The 25,135-nt window shown below is 40.8% G+C and overlaps 1 protein-coding gene across 1 annotated transcript; it reads left to right on the top strand.

Moving 5' to 3' along the window:
- Window positions 1-1,015: 1,015 nt before the first annotated feature.
- Window positions 1,016-17,194, top strand: LOC135469980 (delta(24)-sterol reductase-like). The gene is made up of 8 exons (XM_064748657.1): window positions 1,016-1,315; window positions 7,667-7,928; window positions 8,699-8,817; window positions 13,087-13,353; window positions 13,890-14,030; window positions 14,372-14,569; window positions 14,989-15,167; window positions 16,078-17,194. Exons 1-8 carry the CDS (start codon window positions 1,064-1,066, stop codon window positions 16,229-16,231), a joined length of 1,572 nt encoding a protein of 523 aa, XP_064604727.1. The 5' UTR covers window positions 1,016-1,063; the 3' UTR covers window positions 16,232-17,194.
- Window positions 17,195-25,135: the final 7,941 nt, after the last annotated feature.

Here is a 25,135-nt window from a genome sequence, read left to right as displayed (position 1 = left end):
ATATATCACGCCATGCTCTAATTATTAAGACGTACACGGGTAACCCCATATATTTACGTGTAGAGCCGAAAATTATTCACGTGACGTGTACCGGTATATAAAATAGTGGAAAACACGGTGTAAAATATGTCGTCGTCATAGCACGAAATAAATCATAACGTTCTATAGGTGCATAGCGCGGCTCTACATATGGTAGAAGCTAAGCCGAGTCAATAAGACAACACACACTGCTCCTCTAACAAGCGTACGATCACACCCATTTTCTGCAAGGAATGCTCCCAGAGATAGTCATTCTTTGAGGTCAGTGCCCGAATGTGTAATCCGTCTACAAGTACATGGTTCACAATTAACAGCCTCAATTTGTGTATGGGCAATTATAATGGGTGACGGAAAAGACAAATTAAGTACAGGGACAAGGTCATTGGGCTATAATATTATCGTTAATGAATTGATAAAGTCAAAATAGAGGCAACTGTAAGGAGGCGAGGTAAGCCTAAAGAACATGTAGGCCCTACAAGTCCCGATCAGAGCGGGTTTACACACACACACACATATATATATATATATATATATATATATATATATATATCAAAACCAGTGATATATTTTCTCATAGCAGTACTTAATTGTCACCAGAGCCACAAATAAGGATATCACATGCTTTGTATGGTGTAATGTATAATATTAGGCTTCCTCATCCCTGCAGTACCGGTATGTTACAAAGCTCAACTTATCGGCAGCAAATTCCTTATTACCGTCGTGCGCCCCAACTGGCATCAGCCCATACAGCACGTGTTGTGTATTTACATAAAATGTGCACCCCAGCCCTAGCGCCTCACTGTGGCCACCATTACTGTAGCGCCGCGTAGACGGGAAATCCCGACTGCTTGCGCGGCGAATCCATGTGAGGCACATATAACTGAGATAAATTGCGAATGGCAACGGACTAGACAATCTCTGAGCATTACCCGAGCGGGAATACGTGCTGCTGAAGGGCAAGTCAGTGTAAACACATATACCGGTATACTGTTTTTCTAAAACAGGGACATTGTCAATCGCAAAAATGGTCGCCATGGAAGGTTTGTCGACATATTTGGTGTGCATCCTGATCCCTGCACTGCTGTCCATCTCCTGGGCAAAATATCGAGGTTTGGAATACATCTTGATGAACTATCGCTGGATTTTCGTCTGTTTGTTCCTGCTTCCCGTGTCGGTTGTATACGATGTCTGGTACTACCTTCGCAATTACATCATATTTAAGCTCAGTTCGGCTCCCAAAAGACACGATCAAAAAGTACAAGATGTCCAAAGGCAGGTAAGATAGCAACTTTATTGAAGTAGTACTAATTAAGACATTTCCTGCAGCGATTTGTGTTTTACCAATATTGCGCGTCGTTATGACTCGGCGCGTCCCACCCTCGGGGGCCTCCGCAGCCGGGCTACACGGCTATGCCACAAGATGAATCAGAACTTAATGTTGTTAATTAGAGCTAATCCCTCGCGCGCAGTTTCGTGTGTGTTGCGATATGGAAAATTTTACAACCTACATGTATATGACAAAAATTTAAGTGATGAGACAGATGTATTGCCTATTTTATATTCCGTTGGAGTCGTTTGATAGAAGCCATTGCATGCGTGGATGGTTAGGCCAGCCAGTAATGAGTCTTTAAGTTACGCATATATAACGTATAGGTAGGCCTATATTACAAATTACAATAATCAAACAATAGGTGAACAAATGAAGTGACTTGTTTTCGCTTTTACCATGACTCATGAAATGAGATTCTCAGATTTACACACATATGTAGAACTTGTAATATAAGTATACAGGTTAATAACTAAGAGAAACTTAAGAAATTCCTGTGACTAAATAACACTACGAAGAGTTAAATAAAAAATATATGTAAAAAATCATGAAATTTACAAAACTTTATAATTTCAAGCAAGTTTAAATGCTCTTATTTTCAGGGGAGGGGGTGGGTTCAAGGTTTATTTTCTAGCCGTGTGATTTATTGTCTGCATTCCTTTCTTTCAGTTAGCCTTTCTTTGTTGTGTTCACTTAATTGTGACATTTGTGACCAAAAACAAATGACATTGTAAATGTCCAACACATGGAGATGGGCTTCCTGTATAAAAGCAATTAATTTTTCTCATGAAAGAATGTAAGATATAAAAAAAAACAAATGTGAAAAGACCTGTTTTACCTCTTGCACTTGGAACACAGTCTTCACCAGTTGTGATGTTAGTCTTGTCAAGTGAGGTACTTTAAATCTTCAACATTTTCAGCCACTAAAGCACTTTTTTTCAGAGGAATTTATGCATAGAATTATTGTGTAAATGATATGCTGTATGCTATACCCCACCATGTATGTCTGTATGCTGTGGCCCCACCCTGCCTATCGGTATGCTGTACCCCACCCTGCCTATCTGTATGCTGTACCACACCCTGCCTATCTGTATGCTGTACCCTCGCCCCGTTTATCTGCTTGTAAGCTGTACCCCAACCCCAATTGTCTGTCTGTATGCTGTACCACCACTGTATATATATGCTCTATCCTCTCTCTCTGTATGTTGTGTATGTACCCCACCCTATATGGTATACATATATGTATATACATGGTCTGGAAGATGTACCCCACCCTATATGGTATACATATATGTATATACATAGTCTGGAAGATGTACCTCACCCTATATGGTATACATATATACATGGTCTGGACGATGTACCCCACCCTATATGGTATACATATATACATGGTCTGGACGATGTACCCCATCCTATATGGTATACATATATACATGGTCTGGGAGATGTACCCCATCCTATATGGTATACATACATGTATATATACATGGTCTGGAAGATGTACCCCACCCTATATGGTATACATATATACATGGTCTGGAATATGTACCCCACCCTATATGGTATACATATATACATGGTCTGGACGATGTACCCCATCCTATATGATATACATATATACATGGTCTGGGAGATGTACCCCACCCCCTATATGGTATACATATATACATGGTCTGGGAGATGTACCCCACCCAGTCTGTATGACATTTACCCTACTCAGCCCATAAAATGTTCACCACCCAATCCATATGGTATACCACACCCAGTATATACCCTATGGTTTACCCATGCACCCACTTTGTATGTTATATCCTGCCTAGTAAGTCTGGTACACCCAACCTAGCGATATAGCCAACTGTTTGTACGACAGTCCCAGCATGCCATAGTGTATTCCATAGTGTATTCTGTATATAATATATCCCACTCATTTACTTTCACATAAAGTACCCCATCCATTGTATATTTCAATACACCCCTTCCAGTCTGTGCGGTATTCTCCTCTTAAACTCCTCTGTTAAACTTGATATAAAAGTAATATCAAAACACCATAAATATATAGTACCCTATCTATTGTGATATATGTTTCTGGTATTTAAGGAACTTTATTTAATGAACTTGTTTCAGTAAGTGGAGATACAAGTACCTACAATTCACATCCCACACATACAGGTACTTGAGAAGCAAATCTGTCACCTGGGTGGCTGCCTCATCTAAGGACTGATCAACTAGCTGAGGACACAGGATTATCCAGGATTTAGGACAGATGTGGATATAGCTTAACTGACCTACTCTCAGGATTATCACACAAGCTACACCTGACACTAGTGACACAGAAGCCACCCCCTTCCCCCCACCTCCCACTGCCCCCCAGTCCTGTCACAAGACGTAACACCAGCAGATGGATATATAACACACTTTGAAATGTTCACCTTGAAACAATGACATCTTGGACATTGCAGCATAAATATATTATCACAGGGGAAATTAACCTTCCTGGTTCCTTAATAGTAACTACCCTAATTCTTCAATCTTTTCAACCACCACTGCAACCAATATTTTGAAACTTTCTGAAAGAACTATGGGTGTAAATATATAATCTGCACAGTTTGTGAAGGGTGAAGCTTTTGGGACACAAACAAATCATTTTAGCATTATTTATATAATAATTCTATGCATTAATTCCACAGAAAAAAAGCTTTGGTGGTTGAAAAGGTTGAAGATAGGCTCAGTGGGTACAGCAGACAAGATGGGAGTACAGCACACAGACAGACAGGCTGGGGATACGGCAGACAGCATAGGGTACAGTAGGGAGAGTGAGGGTACAGCATACAGACAGACAAGCTGAGGGTACAACATACAGACCGGCAGACAGGATGGGGGTACAGCATATAGACAGGCAGGGTAGGGTACAACATACAGACCGGCAGGATGGGGTACAGCATAGAGACAGGGTGGATTGGGGGTACAGCAGACAGGGTGGGGGATACAACATACAAACAGAAAGTTGGGGATACAGCATACAGACAGACTGGATGGGGGTACAGCATACAGACAGACAGGGTGGGGCATAGCATGCTGACAAACAGGGTGGAGTAAGGGCAGACAAAAAGACAGCAAGAGGATAGATAATGGGGGTGCAAAAAAGGCAGAGAGACAGTGTCAGGGTACAGCATACAGACAGGGTCAGGTACGGCATACAGACAAACAGAGAGGGTGGGGGTACAGCATACAGACATAAAGACACGGTGGGGTACAGCATACAGACTGATAGACAGGGTGGGGGTACAGACAAATAGGCAGACAAAGTAGCAAGCAGACAAACAGACAGGGTGGGGGTACAGCAAACAGACAAACAGACAGGGTGGGGTTACAGCATACAGACAAGCAGACAGGTTGGTGTAGAGCATACAGACAGGGTGGGGGTACAGCATACAGACAAACAGACAGGGTGGTAGTACAGACAGGGTGGGAGTACAGCATACAGACAAACAGACAGGCTGGGGTACAGCATACAGACAAACAGATGGTGGGGATACAACATACAGTCAAACAGACGGGTGGAAATGCAGCATGCAGACAAATGGACAGGGTGGGGCATAGCATACAGACAAACAGGGTGGAGTAAGGGCAGACAAACAGACAGTAGGGAAATAGATATATGTAGAATGGCAGTGCAAAAGAGACAGAGAGAGAGGGTGGGAGTACAACATGCAGACAGGGTCGGGTACAGCATGCAAAGAGACAGGGAGGGGTATGCCATATAGACTGAGAGGGAAATTCAGTACAGAAGTAGATATGGCAGTGTGACTGATTTGGGTTTTATTAAAGATGGATGGATTGCACCATACACACTATGTGGCATAAAGAACTTAATTTCATACTAACTGAATAGTTTACGTGATCTCTAACTGGGCACAGATCTTCAGGTGGTCTATCAGCTCGGATTTTGATACTCAGTTGTTGATCTTCAGAATATTGACTGTTTACTGTTTGCCTTGACCTGTTCACCTGCTAACCCAAATAGAACCACTCGCCTTAGCCTCACCTGCTTGAGAGAGCGGGTAACAGGTGCTGGCTGAGCTGTCAAAACTTTCATCATGTCCATACATGCGTAGCTGTTATGTACCCCATAACTACATACCTTTGTACCTTAGTTAATCTTATCTGGGTGGGTGAAGAGATGGATCAATGGCTCATCACCTTGATTACAGGTGCATACATACCAAGGTAGCCCCCACATCTACCTGTGCGTGTGCCAGCATAAACATGTTACATATGGTACCAAAAGCCAGACAGATATATTTAAGACTTAATACCAAACAGGGCAATATGCACACACTGAGTATAGACTTATTTGGGGCCTCCGTGGCTCAGTTGGTTAGCGCGCTAGCGCAGCGTAATGACCCAGCAGTCTCTCACCAATGCGGTCGCTGTGAGTTCAAGTCCAGCTCATGCTGGCTTCCTCTCCGGCCGTACGTGGGAAGGTCTTCCAGCAACCTGCGGATGGTCGTGGGTTTCCCCCGGGCTCTGCCCAGTTTCCTCCCACCATAATCCTGGCCGCCGTCGTATAAGTGAAATGTTCTTGAGTACGGCGTAAAACACCAATCAAAAAAAAAAAAAAAAAAAAAATTTATTAGACTTATTTGTGTCATTTGTAGGGAGCAAATAATGCCCGGAGATTGTTCTTATTGGCCCTCAGTACTCAGTGAAAGAAATCTTTAAATCATGAAGTAAGGTTCATCAGATGGACAACTGAAAACTGTTCGCATAAAAAAAAAAAAAAAATTAAATTATTTTTGAAATTTTTTTAAAAAAGAGATAAATGTATTAAAATGTATTCGTGTACATATAACTGGTGTTTAGGTGCGTGTACACCTAAATATGCCACAAGAAGTTTTTCCCAACATTGCCTTTAATGTTGGACTAGTCCTTATTACACACAGGTAAAAAGAGGAGTGGTACTTATATGACTTTCTAAAAGAAATCACCTGAGATGAATACAAAGGGGGAAAAAAAGGTCATCTGACCATGCTTTTCAAACTGATAGACACTCGGTTATATAGGGAGATGGCTCTGTATTTTGGTTTTGTTGAGGGGGTGCCCTAAGACGAATGAATGAATGAATGAATGGCATTTAAAATCGTACTTATCAGTCAATTTTTCAGCCACATGATGAGGAGTCATCGTTAGGTGTGTGTACATATACTGTGTGTTCTTGTGGCAGTGTGAGTTCATGTAACCAAAGTGCTGACACCACTGGAGAATCATGCCTAAGACACCAGACATGACACCCCACCCAGTCATATTATACTAACTAACAGTCCTGTTTCCTTGCTCTAACCTCTTCGTGTTGAGCGCCAAGAAAGACCACAGCAATTACGACTTTAACAGTCTTTGGTAGAGCCAGACTTGGGTTTGATCCCGGGTCTCCCAACTTAAAGGCATATGCTCCAACCAATAGGCCACTGAAGTCTGAGATATGCAAAAAAAATTTGTATCCATATACTACATTTGCTAAATTTTTAACATGGTTTAACTAATTAGTATATAAGACATGAATGAAAGCCATGAGATCTAATACGAGTAAACTTTGCCATTGTGACATGTATGCAAAATAATAAACAATCTTCAAATAACATTGTGACCATATCCTATTAATATTATACATATCGGTACTTTTAATTTAAAGTGAAGATTTAATATCCAAAATCTTGTGTTCCACAGAGTATTTCTGAAATGTGAAAATTTCTACCATTGCCTGACTCATAAGAACACCCCAGCATAGCTCATTAGGCCATCATTTAAAATATATTCGTTGGATGTAAGCGAACTAAAAACGGGCCCTGTACTCTCTTGAAAGCTTTTATTAGAATTTTGTTGTTTTTCTAAAAAAAATTTTCTCTTTGTCAGGTTATATTTATAAATATAAATATATTTGTTGGATGTAAGCCAGCCAAAGAAGGGAAATTTACTCTCTTGAAAGCTTTTATTAGAATTTTGTTTGTTTTTTTTTTTTCTTAAATTTTATTTCTCTTTGTCCGTTTGTTTGAAATCCTTACCTTCTCATGCATTAGCCAGACCAATAAAAAAAATTCTCACTTATCGACCAGTGGATGGTTGGTCATATTTTTTACTTCATGTATGTATGTTTCAACATATTTAGCCATTTACTTAATGAGGTCAGCTCTGAGTGCTCGATGATCCCAATGAACACAGCTGCATAAATATTATTAAGGTACAGGTAACGTTAAACAACTAATTTGTTGTTAAGACTGAAGTCTGTCATGTGATTACCAGGTACGACAATGGAGGGATGGTGGTGCTCGTTCTTACATGTGCACGGCTCGTCCCGGCTGGATGAATGTTTGCCTGAGAAACGCTGTGTACAAGAAAACCTTCCAGAAGATTCAGGTGAACCTAGTGGACATACTGGACATGGACGCTAACCGGCAGATTGTCCGCGTGGAGCCATTGACCACCATGGGGCAAATCACAGCCACCCTCAATCCCCTGGGCTGGACTCTGCCGGTACTCCCTGAGTTAGATGATCTCACTGTGGGTGAGTGGTGTCGCTTTATCACAACTCTGAGAAAATTCCAGGCCTCCGATTGGTCAAGCTGCCTTAGATAAGCTAATTCATTTGCTGAAACACGTGAGGAATACAGCCCAGGTGGAGGAAATTTTTTTCTGTTTACCTTTTTCTGAGTCAAATGCACCGGCTCATAGCAATGCGTGTTGCCAATGTACTAGTCAGTATCTTTTCTTGCCTACATTTTCAGAAGTGTTTTTCTAATGATTCAGCAGTTAACATTTATACACCCTTGTGAATGGGGTCTAAAATGACTATAAAACTAGCTGCTCACTAAAGCAGGTATTTTCTCTCAGTTCAACTAAGATCTCGAGCAGAGCCCTGTGATCCTGAGCCTAATATTTCATTATTAGCAGGTGAACATTTCTACTCGCACGTCGAGCTAATGAAATTACTAATCTTCTCAACTTAAGATCAAGTAGTGTACCCACGCTGGTATCATTTACGCTTTCGAGCATGAGGCAATCTACTTCAAGCACATTGGGGACTTGTATATTCCAGCATCCTGCAGCAGAGGTCATATCTGCCTGTTCACTTGGTCATCTCTGTTTGTGCGGCTGTGAAAACAGTGATGCCTCGGAAGTGATTTGTCAGTACTTTGTCTCTCTGCGCTGAAGTGATGGGTTTTTTGCAGGATATTAATTTGTTACATGGTCACTCACTGATAGGATAATAATTATGTGACAGTTAATTGCAATTAAACATTATTTTATATGTGTATCAATATTTTGTGTTGCCAGGTGGGCTGATTATGGGTGTAGGAATAGAGACATCTTCCCACAAGTATGGCCTGTTCCAACACTGTTGTGTCAGCTTTGAACTGGTTTTGGCTGATGGTAGTGTCACCAGGTGTTCAAAGGTAAGACCCCTGGACAAATAGTGCCAGCTACTCAGTTTGAGGAGGTCAAAACAAACATGTGACAGTCTGAAGGAACTTGTGCTGACAGCTGACAGTGTGACCAGGTGTTCAAGGGTAAGACACAAACAAATAATGCTTCAGCTGACAGTGTGAGTGACGAGATTATCACAAGCAAGACATATGACAGTCTGAGGGAACCAGTGCTGAATGCTGACAGTGTGACCAGGTGTTCAAAGGTAAGACACTGTGAGGATGACAGATGACAGACGAGGTACTCACAAGCAAGACATATGACAGTCTGAGGGAACCAGTGCTGAATGCTGACAGTGTGACCAGGTGTTCAAAGGTAAGACACTGTGAGGATGACAGATGACAGATGAGGTACTCACAAGCAAGACATATGACAGTCTGAGGGAACCAGTGCTGAATGCTGACAGTGTGACCAGGTGTTCAAAGGTAAGACACTGTGAGGATGACAGATGACAGACGAGGTACTCACAAGCAAGACATATGACAGTCTGAGGGAACCAGTGCTGAATGCTGACAGTGTGACCAGGTGTTCAAAGGTAAGACACTGTGAGGATGACAGATGACAGACGAGGTACTTACAAGCAAGACATATGACAGTCTGAGGGAACCAGTGCTGAATGCTGACAGTGTGACCAGGTGTTCAAAGGTAAGACACTGTGAGGATGACAGATGACAGACGAGGTACTCACAAGCAAGACATATGACAGTCTGAGGGAACCAGTGCTGAATGCTGACAGTGTGACCAGGTGTTCAAAGGTAAGACACTGTGAGGATGACAGATGACAGACGAGGTACTCACAAGCAAGACATATGACAGTCTGAGGGAACCAGTGCTGAATGCTGACAGTGTGACCAGGTGTTCAAAGGTAAGACACTGTGAGGATGACAGATGACAGACGAGGTACTCACAAGCAAGACATATGACAGTCTGAGGGAACCAGTGCTGAATGCTGACAGTGTGACCAGGTGTTCAAAGGTAAGACACTGTGAGGATGACACATGACAGACGAGGTATTCACAAGCAAGACATATGACAGTCTCAGGGAACCAGTGCCGACTGCTGACAGCTGACATTGTGACCAGATGTTCACAGGTAAGACACCTGACAATCTGAGAGAACTCGTGCTGACAGTTGACAGTGTAAGCAGGTGTGCACAGGTTAGACATCAGACAGTCTGGAGGAACTTGTGCTGAGAGCTGACTGTGTGACCAGGTGTTCATAGGTAAGACATCTGACATCTGAGGGAACTAGTGCTGATAGTGTGACATAGTGTTCACAGGGACATCTGAGATTCTGGGGGAACTAGTGCTGACAGCTGACAGTGTGACCAGGTGTTCAAAGGTAAGACACTGTGAGGATGACAGATGACAGACGTGGTATTCACAAGCAAGACATATGCCAGTCTGAGGGAACCAGTGCTGACTGCTGACAGTGTGACCAGGTGTTCAAAGGTAAGACACTGTGAGGATGACAGATGACAGACGAGGTACTCACAAGCAAGACATATGACAGTCTGAGGGAACCAGTGCTGACTGCTGACAGTGTGACCAGGTGTTCAAGGGTAAGACACTGTGAGGATGACAGATGACAGACGAGGTATTCACAAGCAAGACATATGACAGTCTGAGGGAACCAGTGCTGACTGCTGACAGTGTGACCAGGTGTTCAAGGGTAAGACACTGTGAGGATGACAGATGACAGACGAGGTATTCACAAGCAAGACATATGACAGTCTGAGGGAACCAGTGCTGACTGCTGACAGTGTGACCAGGTGTTCAAAGGTAAGACAGTGTGAGGATGACAGATGACAGACGAGGTATTCACAAGCAAGACATATGACAGTCTCAGGGAACCAGTGCCGACTGCTGACAGCTGACTTTGTGACCAGATGTTCACAGGTAAGACACCTGACAATCTGAGAGAATTCATGCTGACAGTTGACAGTGTAAGCAGATGTGCACAGGTTAGACATCTGACAGTCTGGAGGAAGTAGTGCTGAGTGCTGACTGTGTGACCAGGTGTTCATAGGTAAGACATCTGACATCTGAGGGAACTAGTGCTGATAGTGTGACATAGTGTTCACAGGGACATCTGAGATTCTGGGGGAACCAGTGCTGACAGCTTACAGCTGACAGTGTGACCAGGTGTTCAAGGGTAAGACACTGTGAGGATGACAGATGACAGACGAGGTATTCACAAGCAAGACATATGCCAGTCTGAGGGAACCAGTGCTGACTGCTGACAGTGTGACCAGGTGTTCAAAGGTAAGACACTGTGAGGATGACAGATGACAGATGAGGTATTCACAAGCAAGACATATGACAGTCTGAGGGAACCAGTGCTGACTGCTGACAGTGTGACCAGGTGTTCAAAGGTAAGACACTATGAGGATGACAGATGACAGACAAGGTATTCACAAGCAATACATATGACAGTCTGAGGCAACCAGTGCTGACTGCTGACAGTGTGACCAGGTGTTCAAGGGTAAGACACTGTGAGGATGACAGATGACAGACGAGGTATTCACAAGCAAGACATATGACAGTCTGAGGGAACCAGTGCTGACAGCTGACAGTGTGACCAGGTGTTCAAAGGTAAGACAGTGTGAGGATGACAGATGACAGACGAGGTATTCACAAGCAAGACATATGACAGTCTCAGGGAACCAGTGCCGACTGCTGACAGCTGACATTGTGACCAGATGTTCACAGGTAAGACACCTGACAATCTGAGAGAACTCGTGCTGACAGTTGACAGTGTAAGCAGATGTGCACAGGTTAGACACCTGACAATCTGAGAGAATTCATGCTGACAGTTGACAGTGTAAGCAGGTGTGCACAGGTTAGACATCTGACAGTCTGGAGGAAGTAGTGCTGAGTGCTGACTGTGTGACCAGGTGTTCATAGGTAAGACATCTGACATCTGAGGGAACTAGTGCTGATAGTGTGACATAGTGTTCACAGGGACATCTGAGATTCTGGGGGAACCAGTGCTGACAGCTTACAGCTGACAGTGTGACCAGGTGTTCAAGGGTAAGACACTGTGAGGATGACAGATGACAGACGAGGTATTCACAAGCAAGACATATGCCAGTCTGAGGGAACCAGTGCTGACTGCTGACAGTGTGACCAGGTGTTCAAAGGTAAGACACTGTGAGGATGACAGATGACAGATGAGGTATTCACAAGCAAGACATATGACAGTCTGAGGGAACCAGTGCTGACTGCTGACAGTGTGACCAGGTGTTCAAAGGTAAGACACTATGAGGATGACAGATGACAGACAAGGTATTCACAAGCAATACATATGACAGTCTGAGGCAACCAGTGCTGACTGCTGACAGTGTGACCAGGTGTTCAAGGGTAAGACACTGTGAGGATGACAGATGACAGACGAGGTATTCACAAGCAAGACATATGACAGTCTGAGGGAACCAGTGCTGACAGCTGACAGTGTGACCAGGTGTTCAAAGGTAAGACAGTGTGAGGATGACAGATGACAGACGAGGTATTCACAAGCAAGACATATGACAGTCTCAGGGAACCAGTGCCGACTGCTGACAGCTGACATTGTGACCAGATGTTCACAGGTAAGACACCTGACAATCTGAGAGAACTCGTGCTGACAGTTGACAGTGTAAGCAGATGTGCACAGGTTAGACATCTGACAGTCTGGAGGAACTAGTGCTGAGAGTTGACTGTGTGACCAGGTGTTCATAGGCAAGACATCTGACATCTGAGGGAAGTAGTGCTGATAGTGTGACAAAGTGTCCACAGGGACATCTGAGATTCTGGGGGAACTAGTGCTGACAGCCGACAACGTGACCATGCGTTCACAAGAGCTAATTCCTGGAGGGGGACTAGCTTGTCTAGGGGTGAAGCCCCCAGGGGAAAATAATTTTGTGTATTTTTAAAGTAAAAGAAAGCTAAAATATGAAGTAAGGTTTAACATACAGGCAAGTGAAAACTATGTGTAAAAATGCTTTCATTTATTTGTTAAGATTTTTGAGTGTTGAAAGGCATTCAAATATTTGATTACTATGGTGGGCTGTATGAACCATACTGATGGTATCTAGGAACTCTGACGTCACTTGGGCTACTGAGACCCGAGTTCGAATCCTGGTGTCACCCATGTCGTCAAATCCTTCAACCATTACACTTTTACTTGTAAGATACTTTATTTGACAATCAAGGACTACATGTAGCTGTATTTATCATCATTCATAATTTTCTTATCAGACAGAAAATCCTGACCTGTTCTATTCTGTACCTTGGTCATATGGAACCCTGGGCTTCCTGGTGTCAGCGGAGCTGAGAATCATACCTGCCAAAAAGTATGTCAAACTGGAATACTTCCCTGTTCATTCCAAGGACGACATGATCAAGAAGTTTGAAGAAGAAACTGAGAAGCGATCTGACAATCAGTTTGTGGAGTGTTTGGTTTACTCCAGAAATAAAGCTGTTGTCATGACAGCAAACATGACGGACGACGTTAATTTGAATAAGGTATGGCTGAAACTTAACAGACACCTGAATTGATACGTGTATGTTCAAAATTCATTCAGAAGCTACCGTATGTTTTTTCATAATTTGGGCAGGTATATATAAACCCTTGCATTTTGACATACGGATCAATGTTTTCAAAGCAGAAATGAAACTTTGACTTAGTGGACACTGCACATGTATTTTCACTTGGTGCAGGGTATTTATTTATGACCATAAACTCAGATCAAAAGATTTATTTATTTATTTAGATGATTTGTGTTTTATGCCGTACAGAGAAATATTTCACTTATACAACAGCAGCCAGTACTATGGTGGGTCGAAACTGGGCATAACCTGATGGAAACGCGCGACCATCCACAGCTTGCGCAGGCATGTACGGACAGAGAGGCCAAAACTTTTATGGATAACAGTTTCTTACATGGTGTCAGTGTTTGTGTTAACTTTAGTTTCTTATGCTAATGACTTACTCAGCTTTTGAAAGGTGTTTAAAGTTTCTGTTTTTGATACTCACCAGAAATGCATTTATCCTCTTTCAGGTAAATCCCATTGGTAAGTTTTGGAAGCCATGGTTTTTCAAGCACGTGGAATCGTTCCTGGAGAGCGGCCCTGGGGTGGAGTATCTGCCACTGCGTCACTACTACCATCGCCATACCAAGAGCATCTTCTGGGAACTCCAGGTAGTTTGGACTTTAACGTGTCTGGGTTGTCTTAGTTACCAGGTGGTGTTTCAGCACAGATTAGAGTACACATATACCAGGATGAATAAAATATAGATTTTCAATTTGGCATACTTTTTAGATCTTACAATAAGTTAAATTAAATTATTCATTTTAACATATAAAAATAATCAAAGCAATCAAATAATTCCAAAAATTTAGTCATTTTTTTCATGTATTGTATATTATACATACAGGTATAACTGATTAGGATATTGTTTATTGTGATAATTAAAAGGCGTAATATTTCGTTTTAGAAACTATGCATACGACATTGTTTTACCCTGATTGTCATTCCATAGGACATCATACCTTTTGGAAACCACCCGCTTTTCCGTTACCTTTTTGGCTGGATGGTTCCTCCGAAAATTTCCTTGCTGAAACTAACCCAAGGGGAGACAATCAAGCGGATGTATGAGAAACACCAGGTCATTCAGGACATGTTGGTTCGTATGGACAAACTGGACGAGTCTCTGCAATGCTTCCACAAAGAGTTAAATGTAAGTTAAGCAATGTGCTAATGTTGTGAATTAAAGAAATCAAAAGTCACTGTGGGTCAGTTGATAAGGTTTAGAAAACATCTGATTTTACTCGAGTGAAATAAATGACGGGATTTTCTGAGAAGCCTGTTTTACCCGGAGCTGCGGAGTTGTACATTGTAGACACCTTTAAACTTAGGATCTCATATCTCCACTGCTAACCAATCTCAGCAATGATTAATCAACATCCACATTTGAAAATGACTATCTCTCTACATATAGTTACATGTATACCTGATAGGTGAGAAAAAACACCATTTTCTTTTTCAAAATATTATATATTTTACCAGAAAAAAATGTACTGCAATCAATAAATGGTCAATTTCGATTCTTCAGCAAACATGATGACATATCAATGTCTTGGCTATAACATGTTTCAGTTGTACCCTCTCTGGCTGTGCCCTTTCTACCTGCCCAGTCTGCCCGGCATGGTGCACCCTGCTTCAGGTGAAGGTCAGATGTATGTAGACATCGGCGCGTATGGTACCCCTAAGTCCCCCAGGTTCTCCACTATCCCTTCTACAAGGGCCATTGAGGCATTCGTCCGAAGTGTGAATGGGTAAGTTCAGTACACGTCTGAGTGTTGACAATCAGCTACATGTGTACCATACAGTTTATGTAGAAAGCTTCACAAAATGCATGCTCATATCTGTGCGTGCCGTATTGAGATTGCACTGGTACATGCGTACCTGCGTGTTCGCACTATTGCAAACCCCTTAGTTTTACTGTATGCCTCTATGCTACAGTTTTTGTCGGGGAGAACTAGCTGTTCTTGACAGAGAAAGTACTCATCCACATATAATGTTGGCCTAGGCCTGTTTTCTTATAAACCTTAAGCATGTTCCCCCTGAACCACCACAAACCTTCAACATGCTCTGTCTTAACCACCACAAATTTTCAGCATATTCTGTCTTAACTGCCACAAACCTTCAGCATGTTCTGTCTGAACCACCACAAACCTTCAGCATTGTCTGTCTTAACTGCCACAAACCTTCAGCATGTTCTGTCTGAACCACCACAAACCTTCAGCATGTTCTGTCTGAACCACCACAAACCTTTGGTATGTTCTGTCTGAACCACCACAAACCTTCAGTATTTTCTGTCTGGACCATCACAAACCTTCGGTATGTTCTGTCTGAACCACCATAAATCTTCAGCTTATTCCAGATGCTATGACCACTATGGTACATGTAATGATTCATTCACCACCTCTTAGCCGCGATTTGTGTCCCCTAATGTCTTGCCTAAACCCTAATGGGTGAACAGGATTCATGAAATGCCAATTCAGCTTATACTGTTAGTAGCACAATCAACTCCCATCGAGAGCTTTTAAATTCTATATGGCTGATGTAATCAGCACTTCTCCAGTGCTGTCTCGAACCTCAGCTTTCTTTTACTAATTCATGTCCCAGTTACATGTAGCAGTAATATTGGTTCATTTTATTAAGATTTTATTACATCTGCCTCAGATTCCAGATGTTGTATGCTGACTCTTACATGACCAGGGAGGAGTTCCGCGACATGTTCGACCATTCCTTGTACGACAAAATGAGAAAGAGGCTCCAGTGTACCACAGCGTTCCCAGAGGTCTACGATAAAGTGAGCAGAAAGGCTCGTGAATAAAAATCTCCAGGAGGCCAACTCCACATCGGCACCTGAAAGACTGGCCCTTTCTCCACACTCAGTATCAGGGGCAACCGTCACAGAACTTTAAAGATTTTTCCTGAAAAGGGATTTAAGCACCTGACGTGAAAGTTCCCCCATAAGTCTGCCACTGGGTTTATAGGCAGACCTTGAAAGCGTTAACAGATACAACTGACCTCCCCAAGATGTTCTAACTACATGTACATATATACATACATATTCATATAAAAAATTTACATGATTTACTGTTTCCTTAGTGGCCTACATTAGAACAACGCTGTATCAAACACATTGTACATGTGCGTTTTAGAAGAATAAGACTGAAACTCCAACATTTATTCAGCTTTGAATTAAGCAAAATGTATTTATATTGATATCAGTATTTACAGAATGAACAGTGCAATGAAATTTCCTGTTTATTTATATTCACATATTGCTGAATGGTTGCACTGACCAGAGTTACATACAACTGTCATCATCATCATAAGGCACAATGGGCAAAGGTACAGTTTGCAGACATACTTGGCTTTATTCCGGTGAAATATGACTGGCATAATGACACAATTATGCTATCATATATATTTCCATTTTGTGTCAATATTTTTTGATGAATTTGAGTCGTGAAAGTGTTAATCTTGCAAAATCTTTATGTCTACATTGATGTATCCCTGGTTGAATAACGGTAGAGGCTTTTTAATTGGGGGAGGAAGAGGAGGGCATCTTTGAGCAGACGTGGACCAGACCACTGCTGATGGCTTTTTGATAACAGCTAATACATGTCATATAGATCCACCAAAAAATAACAAAAATACATATTTTAAATATGCCTATATATATATAGCTGAAATTATACTGACATGATCTGGACTAGTGTTTACAGAAAGCCATTGGACAGTACATGTACATGGGTACATGTAGTTTGGATTTCAATTCCCCTGTATACCACCCTCCGCATGTTTTACCTTTTGGGTGGGTGAGTGGGTGGGTGGGTGAGCAGTGAGTGGGCGGTTGGTTGGTTGGTTTGGGTGGGTGGGGTGGGTGTAGTGGGAGGGGGGTGTACCTATTAAGATCATTTTATACTTGTAGTTATGTAGTGGTGAAAGAGACAAAACTATGACTGTAAAATGAATGTTTTTGATCGAGATTTTTCCTTATACCAGTTATACCTGATACAGAACAATGATAAAAGAGCAAAAAGCACGAAAAACTGCCAGGGGTGAAGTGTGATGATCTTTTTCTCAGCTCCGTTTCATTGGTTGGTGATTCTTTTTTATAGCAGTTTGAAGTCACTCATAAAAAATTGTTTGCCTACACCGATTAGGGTGTTTTTTTTGTTTTTGTTTTTTTTTTTACATGATCATTCACATATTCATATGTCTATAAAGAATTTAACTTTTTCACAATGCTTGTATTGTACATGTATTTGTCTGTGCACGTTCAGGTGGTATAGATGATTATATACAGGTAAATAATTATGCGGAAGCCTTATGCCTGTGTGTACAGGTGTACAAGAACACAACAAATTGAAGATAATTGTACCACAAAGCTGCATATTGGACTTGGGCTTATGAAGCAATGTAATGTTTACTTTATGTATCAGCTGATTGTTTTTTGTATACATATATGTCGAACAAATGTCAGAAGGCAGGCTGCACTCTGCAACATTGTACACAAGTTTGATTTTTTATCATGAATTCAATGATCACATTTTGGTTTCATTGTACATGTATTTATTTATTTGTTTTCGTACCTTTTCTCTGTAACTTTTCACCCATCAGATGTAACAAGAATGTGTTTGCACTGATGTTTTAGGTATTTTTTAGTTCTACATGTGATGTGAATATATTAAATGCGACACATATACAGGGTGTAGATTTTAAATGGTTTTTATTTTCATAAATGCTTGCCAAGTGCACCTGTATTCATGACTGCATACATGAATCCATGTGTACTCATGACTGCATGCATGAACCCACGTGTACTCATGACTGCATGCATGAACCCACGTGTACTCATGACTGCATGCATGAATCCACATGTACTCATGACTACATGCATGAATCCACATGTACTCATGACTACATGCATGAATCCACCTGTACTCATGACTGCATACATGAATCCACCTGTACTAATGCATGAATCCACATGTACTCATGACTTCATGCATGAATTCTACCTGTATTCATGACTGCATACATGAATCCACCTGTACTCATGAATCAACCATCCATCTCTTTTGTGAATCTGAATTTTTAACCCTTTTTCCTGTGTTGTATAAAATTTTAAATAGTACCATTGTTTATTAAGACATTTTCGTTTTGAGTTTACACCCATCTTATCATAGCGGCTTGATTTAGAATTTATGTATTGAGATATTCTACATGATTGGATTTCTTATTACCATTTGCTAATGTTTTATTTTGAAGTTCATTTACTGGATGTGGATGTATGTTACCATCACTGTATATGAAGACTCGGTATAGCTACATGTATGTAGCTTTTTGCTTTCACTGTTTGTTTGAAACTAATTGATCAGTAATAAAACATGTTTACAATAAACGGTTTAACTATGAATTTATTTATTTATTTACTTGATTGGTGTTTTACACCGTACTCAAGAACATTTCACTTATATGATGGCGGCCAGCATTATGGTGGGTGGAAACCGGGCAGAGCCGGGGGGAAACCCACGACCATCCGCAGGTTGCTGCAAAACCTTCCCATGTACAGCTGGAGAGGAAGCCAGCATGAGCTGGACTTGAACTCACAGTGACTGCATTGGCGAGAGACTCCTGGGTCATTACGCTAGGCTAGTGCGATAACTGACTGAGCCACAGAGGCCCCGCTTAACTATGAATGTGTAAGAAATAACAATGGTGCAGTTGCAAAAATGCTGTCCAGGACTTCCATGGCTGAGGTGGTTAGCAAGTCAGTGTGGCGCTATGACCAGGAGCCTCTCACCAATGCTGTCGGTGTGAGTTCATGTCCAGGCTTGGCTTCCTGTGCGATCATACGTGGGCAGACCTGCTAGCAACCTGCTGACTGATGGTCATGGGTTTCCCAGCTAGCTATTATAGCCACATGAAGATATATTAACAAGATCCCAAAATAAAAAGTTGTCATCATTCTCACAAAGAATATCAATGGTGGAAATGTCAACTCAGAAGTCGTTCAAACTGACTTAATTCATGCACAAAGAATTACTCTTTCCATACTTGTTTTTTATCTTCACTGTACCAGCATATAGACTGTAAATATAACTTTTAAAATGCTGCACAAGTTTGTGTGGTAAACACATACATATCCTTTAAAATTGATATCACTTTGGTGAAGGAATCCTTAAGGTATGCATGTAAAAAAAAAAAAAGAAGACATTCACAACAGCTGCAATACCTGACTTGCATAACTTTTCGTATCATCTTACTCACAGGCCACTGCATGGTTAACTGAATGACCAATGTTAAAGAAATAGAGAATTCCAAAAATTCTATCAACAAACAACTACTTACTCATACAGCTGTTTATGGTTGCAGCTAAAAAATTCCTCCATAAAATAATGTAATGTGTCCAGCATTGAAACTACAAACAATAAACAGCTACCTTGGCAACAGCTTACTGTTCTTTGTGTTTCTGTATATATGCACGCTATTTCGGTGCATTAATTCATAAGACCTGATTGGTGATGTTTTGCCTCAATCTCTCCCTAATACGACAGCATTCAATTTTGTGAAATAACTTGCAGAAATATTATCTAAAATTCCCTCCGTCGATTACTTCTGCGCAGTATAAGGTGGGGGCAGCATGACATATGAGATATTAGCTCCCTTTATCCGCATTAAACTTCATGAAGGCTTTATTAGGTTGCTAATCCGCACCATACGGGGGTCAACTACAGTACTTGAGAGTGAGGTTTAAAGCTTTCCCGATCACACACGCCTTTGTTTTTACTAATGAATTAAAATTAAAGTATCAAGTGACAATTGCAACAAGCCTGTGTATTCCAAAAATATTCATGCTAAAAAGGCTAATTGAGGTATTACTTCTCAGGTTGACAGGCTAAATTTGCGAATTACACTTGCTGGTCTCAATTAAATGGACCAACGCTTAATTGTTCACGTTACGTGCAGGTCATCCGATGATAGCATTATCCGGGGAACCATGTTGTTCGTTAAACAACATCCCCGTAAATAAATTTAACACATCGGCATACAAAGGTATTTCAGTGTTATAAAGTTAGTGGAAATCGAGCATCCACACATACGACGTCGATCTGCACACCATATATTGGTTGGAAACACGTGGTCTTCATCAAACTTTAGATTGCGCACATTGTCACAAGAACAGCATCGCTGGCAAAGCAGCAAAAGCAGTGGAATCTACAAATTCCTTGTCCAAGGCCGGTACATTATTAAATGTAACCTGAGTAGACCCCGGAACAAAGTATTTAGATGTAAACATGTACGTGTCTTATGGTAAAACTTTGGTTCAGTTCTGTAAACAAAAATGTCGAACCACAATCTGACTGGTCAAATCAGGTTCTTCAGGCTGCTATGCTCACAATCAAAGAGACATGAAATGTGAAGTAGTGGTGCATTAAATTTACAGGTCAGTGATCTAGCAAGATTTAACGTAACTTACTTCACAGCTTACACGAGCGCATTGATTTTCCTTATTATTTATACAGTAAATTTGGCAACTTCGACCACAAAAATATATATCCAATGACTTTGACGTCGTAAGATGCCACATCTCCACATGCAGCTTTCACTTTTCTCTACAAACCTTGAATGACCACCATTTTATTTAGCTGCGGTTGCTATGCTGGAAGTGAAGTCATAACACTCTGTTACATTGGCTTGAGACAAGCATTTTACTCAACACAAACAATCAAATATTGATTAATTACAGATTTATTTGGTACATCTATCTTTGGCAATACTGGATACAGGGATAGATACCACATGTAAATTCATGTGTGTACATACGAACGTATTTCCCTCCCTTGGATAAACTGTGATGAGGTCAAACAATATGTAGTACGACGTTAAACCTCAAGCACTCACTCACTCACTCAAACAACATGTGATACCTGACAGTACATTAGGGTCAGGTGCATGGTTCGTGAAATCGGCACTGCATGTCCTACTATAAAAATTCTTAACTATCAGATTTAATTACCATTACAACATAGCCTAATTGAGTAGCAGATATGTACACACAGAGTAATCACAATATGTAACTTCATGTATATGGATTCAATGCATTTTAACACTTTGCGTAGGGAAAAGAAGGTTAAAAATGTGTAGCGTGTACAAAAAAGGTAAAATACAATAACAAAAACACCAATTAAACACAAAAATATGAAAGAAAATAAAAAAGCAAAGAAGACAGTGTACGTATAATAAAGATATGGATATTTGTACCTTATATATATATTTTAGATGTCGAGCTTTATCGTATCACACTTATCACATGGACGGATTTCAAACAAAACAGTACATGAACTAGTATTTGTAAGGGTACTATAAAGACTAAAAATGTTCAGGAAAATGTTTGATGCATAGATGTGCCTGGCATCCATTCACGTTATGAAATTGTCAACATGCTTCCTGTTGCACTGATAACAACATTTGGAGATTCACAATAACTTGATACATAATTATTATAAAGCTAATTGCCATACATGAATGTAATGACTGAGAAAATCTAAGCTACATGTGACCAACTCAACGTAATTGAGTAACGTTTATTTATTTATTTATTTGGTTGACGTTTTACACCATGCTTCAGAATATTTCACTTATACAACGGCAGCCTGAGCATTATGGTGGGAAGAAACTAGGCAAAACACCAGGGGGGGGGACCCAGTGCAAATGCATTGGTGAACTCACAGCAACTGTGTCGGTGAGAGTCCCCTGGGTCATCATGCTACCCTGGCATGCTAACCCCTTTGGCCACTGAGGGCCTCAACTGAGTAATAATAGCTAAGACTAAACCCCATGTTGCTGTTGTTAATGATATAAATTAAGTTTGAGGAAAAAATTTCCTAAAAAAATTACCCTGAGCACTCAGGCCGGCCCCAAAACTTTCACCCTAAACATACTCAAATCAGACCCTGAGGAATCATAAGGCCTGACAATAAGTATGACACCAAAAGCAAAGAGGTAGGCGTTTGCTTGCAGTTCAATACTGATTTCAAAATACTCATGCCATGACGAGGTCCCCGTGCAGGCTAGTGTGATGTGCATACTGCTTTCCTACTGAAGACACCATGTTGAGGACACTGGACATGACTCCCTCCCTCCCTCCTTCTCCCGACCAACCACATCACTAAAGCAGAGCCTATATATTGACATGCATGGACATATAGGGCCTGAGACTGAATCCCTATCTTACCCTTCTAATACAGCAGTTACATGAATGCACAAACAGAAAACCTGTATGATACCCTTCATACATTATACCCTGTAGTCAAAATAGTTCAATAACAGTGCCAATTTGAAAATTCATCCCAAACCTCGATCCCTAAAGATTTCTTTTTGGCAATAATGCTGTAAAGGGTGAGAAGGATCTACAATACTTTACATTTTCATCCCATGAATGTCAAATTTAATATAATTATGTAAAAAAAAAATGCATATTTACACTATAAGGAACACAAAGAATATTCCACATTCAACCATATAATTCTCTTTGCGATGAAAATCTGAACTTTTAACAACACCGGGAGCCATAACAGATAAAACACACATCTACTGTGAAGGCCATGTTAAAACTTAAATGACTGATAAGAAATGGTTAACATACACCAAAAGTTCCACATTCCACTTGCTTTCACATGATGAGAGTGTTGGCACTGCACCTGTCTGGAATATTAAGGCCAGTGGGCCATAATGTTAACCGTTCCACAGGCAAACTACTGGCAGACCACAGGCACACCATTGGCACACTACAGCAGACATGCCTACCCCTAGTGAATGTAATGTCTACAAACACTCATGATGACGTGTACAAATCAAACTTCATGTGTACAAATGTCACATACATGTATATGGATACCCTAAAATTTTCCTGTACTGATAATGTGTGGATTTTCCAGTTGTGGCGCTGTAAGTCTGAGAATTATAAAGGGGTGCTTGTTCAAGAATTTCTCACTGTAAGTTACTTTGTGCTTTTTTTTTTGGTGTACAAAATATGCCGGTCTACTGTAGGCACCCCAATGACAGACTACATGCACAAAACTGAGACTACAGGCAGACTACAGACATAACACTGGCCGACTACACTCACACCACTGGAGGACTACAGGCACACCACTGGCAAACTAAAGGTACACTGCTGGGTTACTCCTAAAGAAGTTTAAACCTAGCTTGTACTTTAAACCAAACTGCACATATACTTAAGAAATAATGGCTTCATTCACTGCATGTACACTGTGATAATTGCAGTAAAAAAGGAAGTGTCCATTGTTTTTGGACTCGGTCTACACCTTCGTCCAAAGACAACTGACACTTCCTAATAAAATAGGGTAAAGTGTGACTATGAATGCTGAACAACTCAAACCTAACACTGACATACAAGTGACAAATTGTCATGCCAGCAATTGTAGTGAAATGTCTAATGTCTTTAACGTGACTTCAATATGATGAGTTGGAAATGAAACGTTTTGACATCAAGAAGAGTGTGTCATGTACATGTATCATCTACCTGAGAGCATCATCAACTGATATAATGTGAGAATATTATAGTGATATTATATTCACTATCAATAGTTTAGTCATTAAGTAACCAGGAATTCTGCCTTTCCTGTCACAGTTAGTGAAACGAATTGACTGGGAATATTACTGCGTACAGTCAAAATATATTCAACAGTCATATCATGATGTGTGAGTCTCCCATCATTTTAGCAACCAGGAATTCTGCCTTCCTTGTCATAGTTAGTCAAACAAATTGACTGGGAACATTACAGTGTACATGTAGAGTCAAAATATATTCAACAGTCATATCATGACGTGTGAGTCTCCCATCATTTTAGAAACCAGGAATTCTGCCTTCCCTGTCATAGTTAGTCAAACACATTGACTGGGAACATTATAGTGTTCATGTAGAGTCAAAATATATTCAACAGTGATATCATGACGTGTGAGTCTCCCATCATTTTAGCAACCAGGAATTCTGCCTTCCCTGTCATAGTTAGTCAAACAAATTGACTGGGAACATTACAGTGTACATGTAGAGTCAAAATATATTCAACAGTGATATCATGACGTGTGAGTCTCCCATCATTTTAGCAACCAGGAATTCTGCCTTCCCTGTCATAGTTAGTCAAACAAATTGACTGGGAACATTACAGTGTACATGTAGAGTCAAAATATATTCAACAGTGATATCATGACGTGTGAGTCTCCCATCATTTTAGCAACCAGGAATTCTGCCTTCCCTGTCATAGTTAGTCAAACAAATTGACTGGGAACATTACAGTGTACATGTAGAGTCAAAATATATTCAACAGTCATATCATGACGTGTGAGTCTCCCATCATTTTAGCAACCAGGAATTCTGCCTTCCCTGTCACAGTTAGTCGAACAAATTGACTGGGAACATTACAGTGTACATGTAGAGTCAAAATATATTCAACAGTGATATCATGACATGTGAGTCTCCCATCATTTAGTAATCAGAAATTCTGCCTTCCCTGTCATAGTTAGTCAAACAAATCAACTGGGAACATTACAGTGTACAAGTAGAGTCAAAATATATTCAACAGTGATATCATGACAGGTGAATCTCCCATCATTTTAGTAATCAGGAATTCTGCCTTCCCTGTCATAGTTAGTCAAACGAATCAACTGGGAACATTACAGTGTACAAGTAGAGTCA

The sequence above is a fragment of the Liolophura sinensis genome, chromosome 7 (assembly GCF_032854445.1).
Source record: "Liolophura sinensis isolate JHLJ2023 chromosome 7, CUHK_Ljap_v2, whole genome shotgun sequence".
Lineage (NCBI taxonomy): Eukaryota > Metazoa > Mollusca > Polyplacophora > Chitonida > Chitonidae > Liolophura > Liolophura sinensis.
The sequence above is the reverse complement of the archived record's forward strand: the minus strand, read 5'-3'. Positions and strand labels throughout refer to the sequence as shown.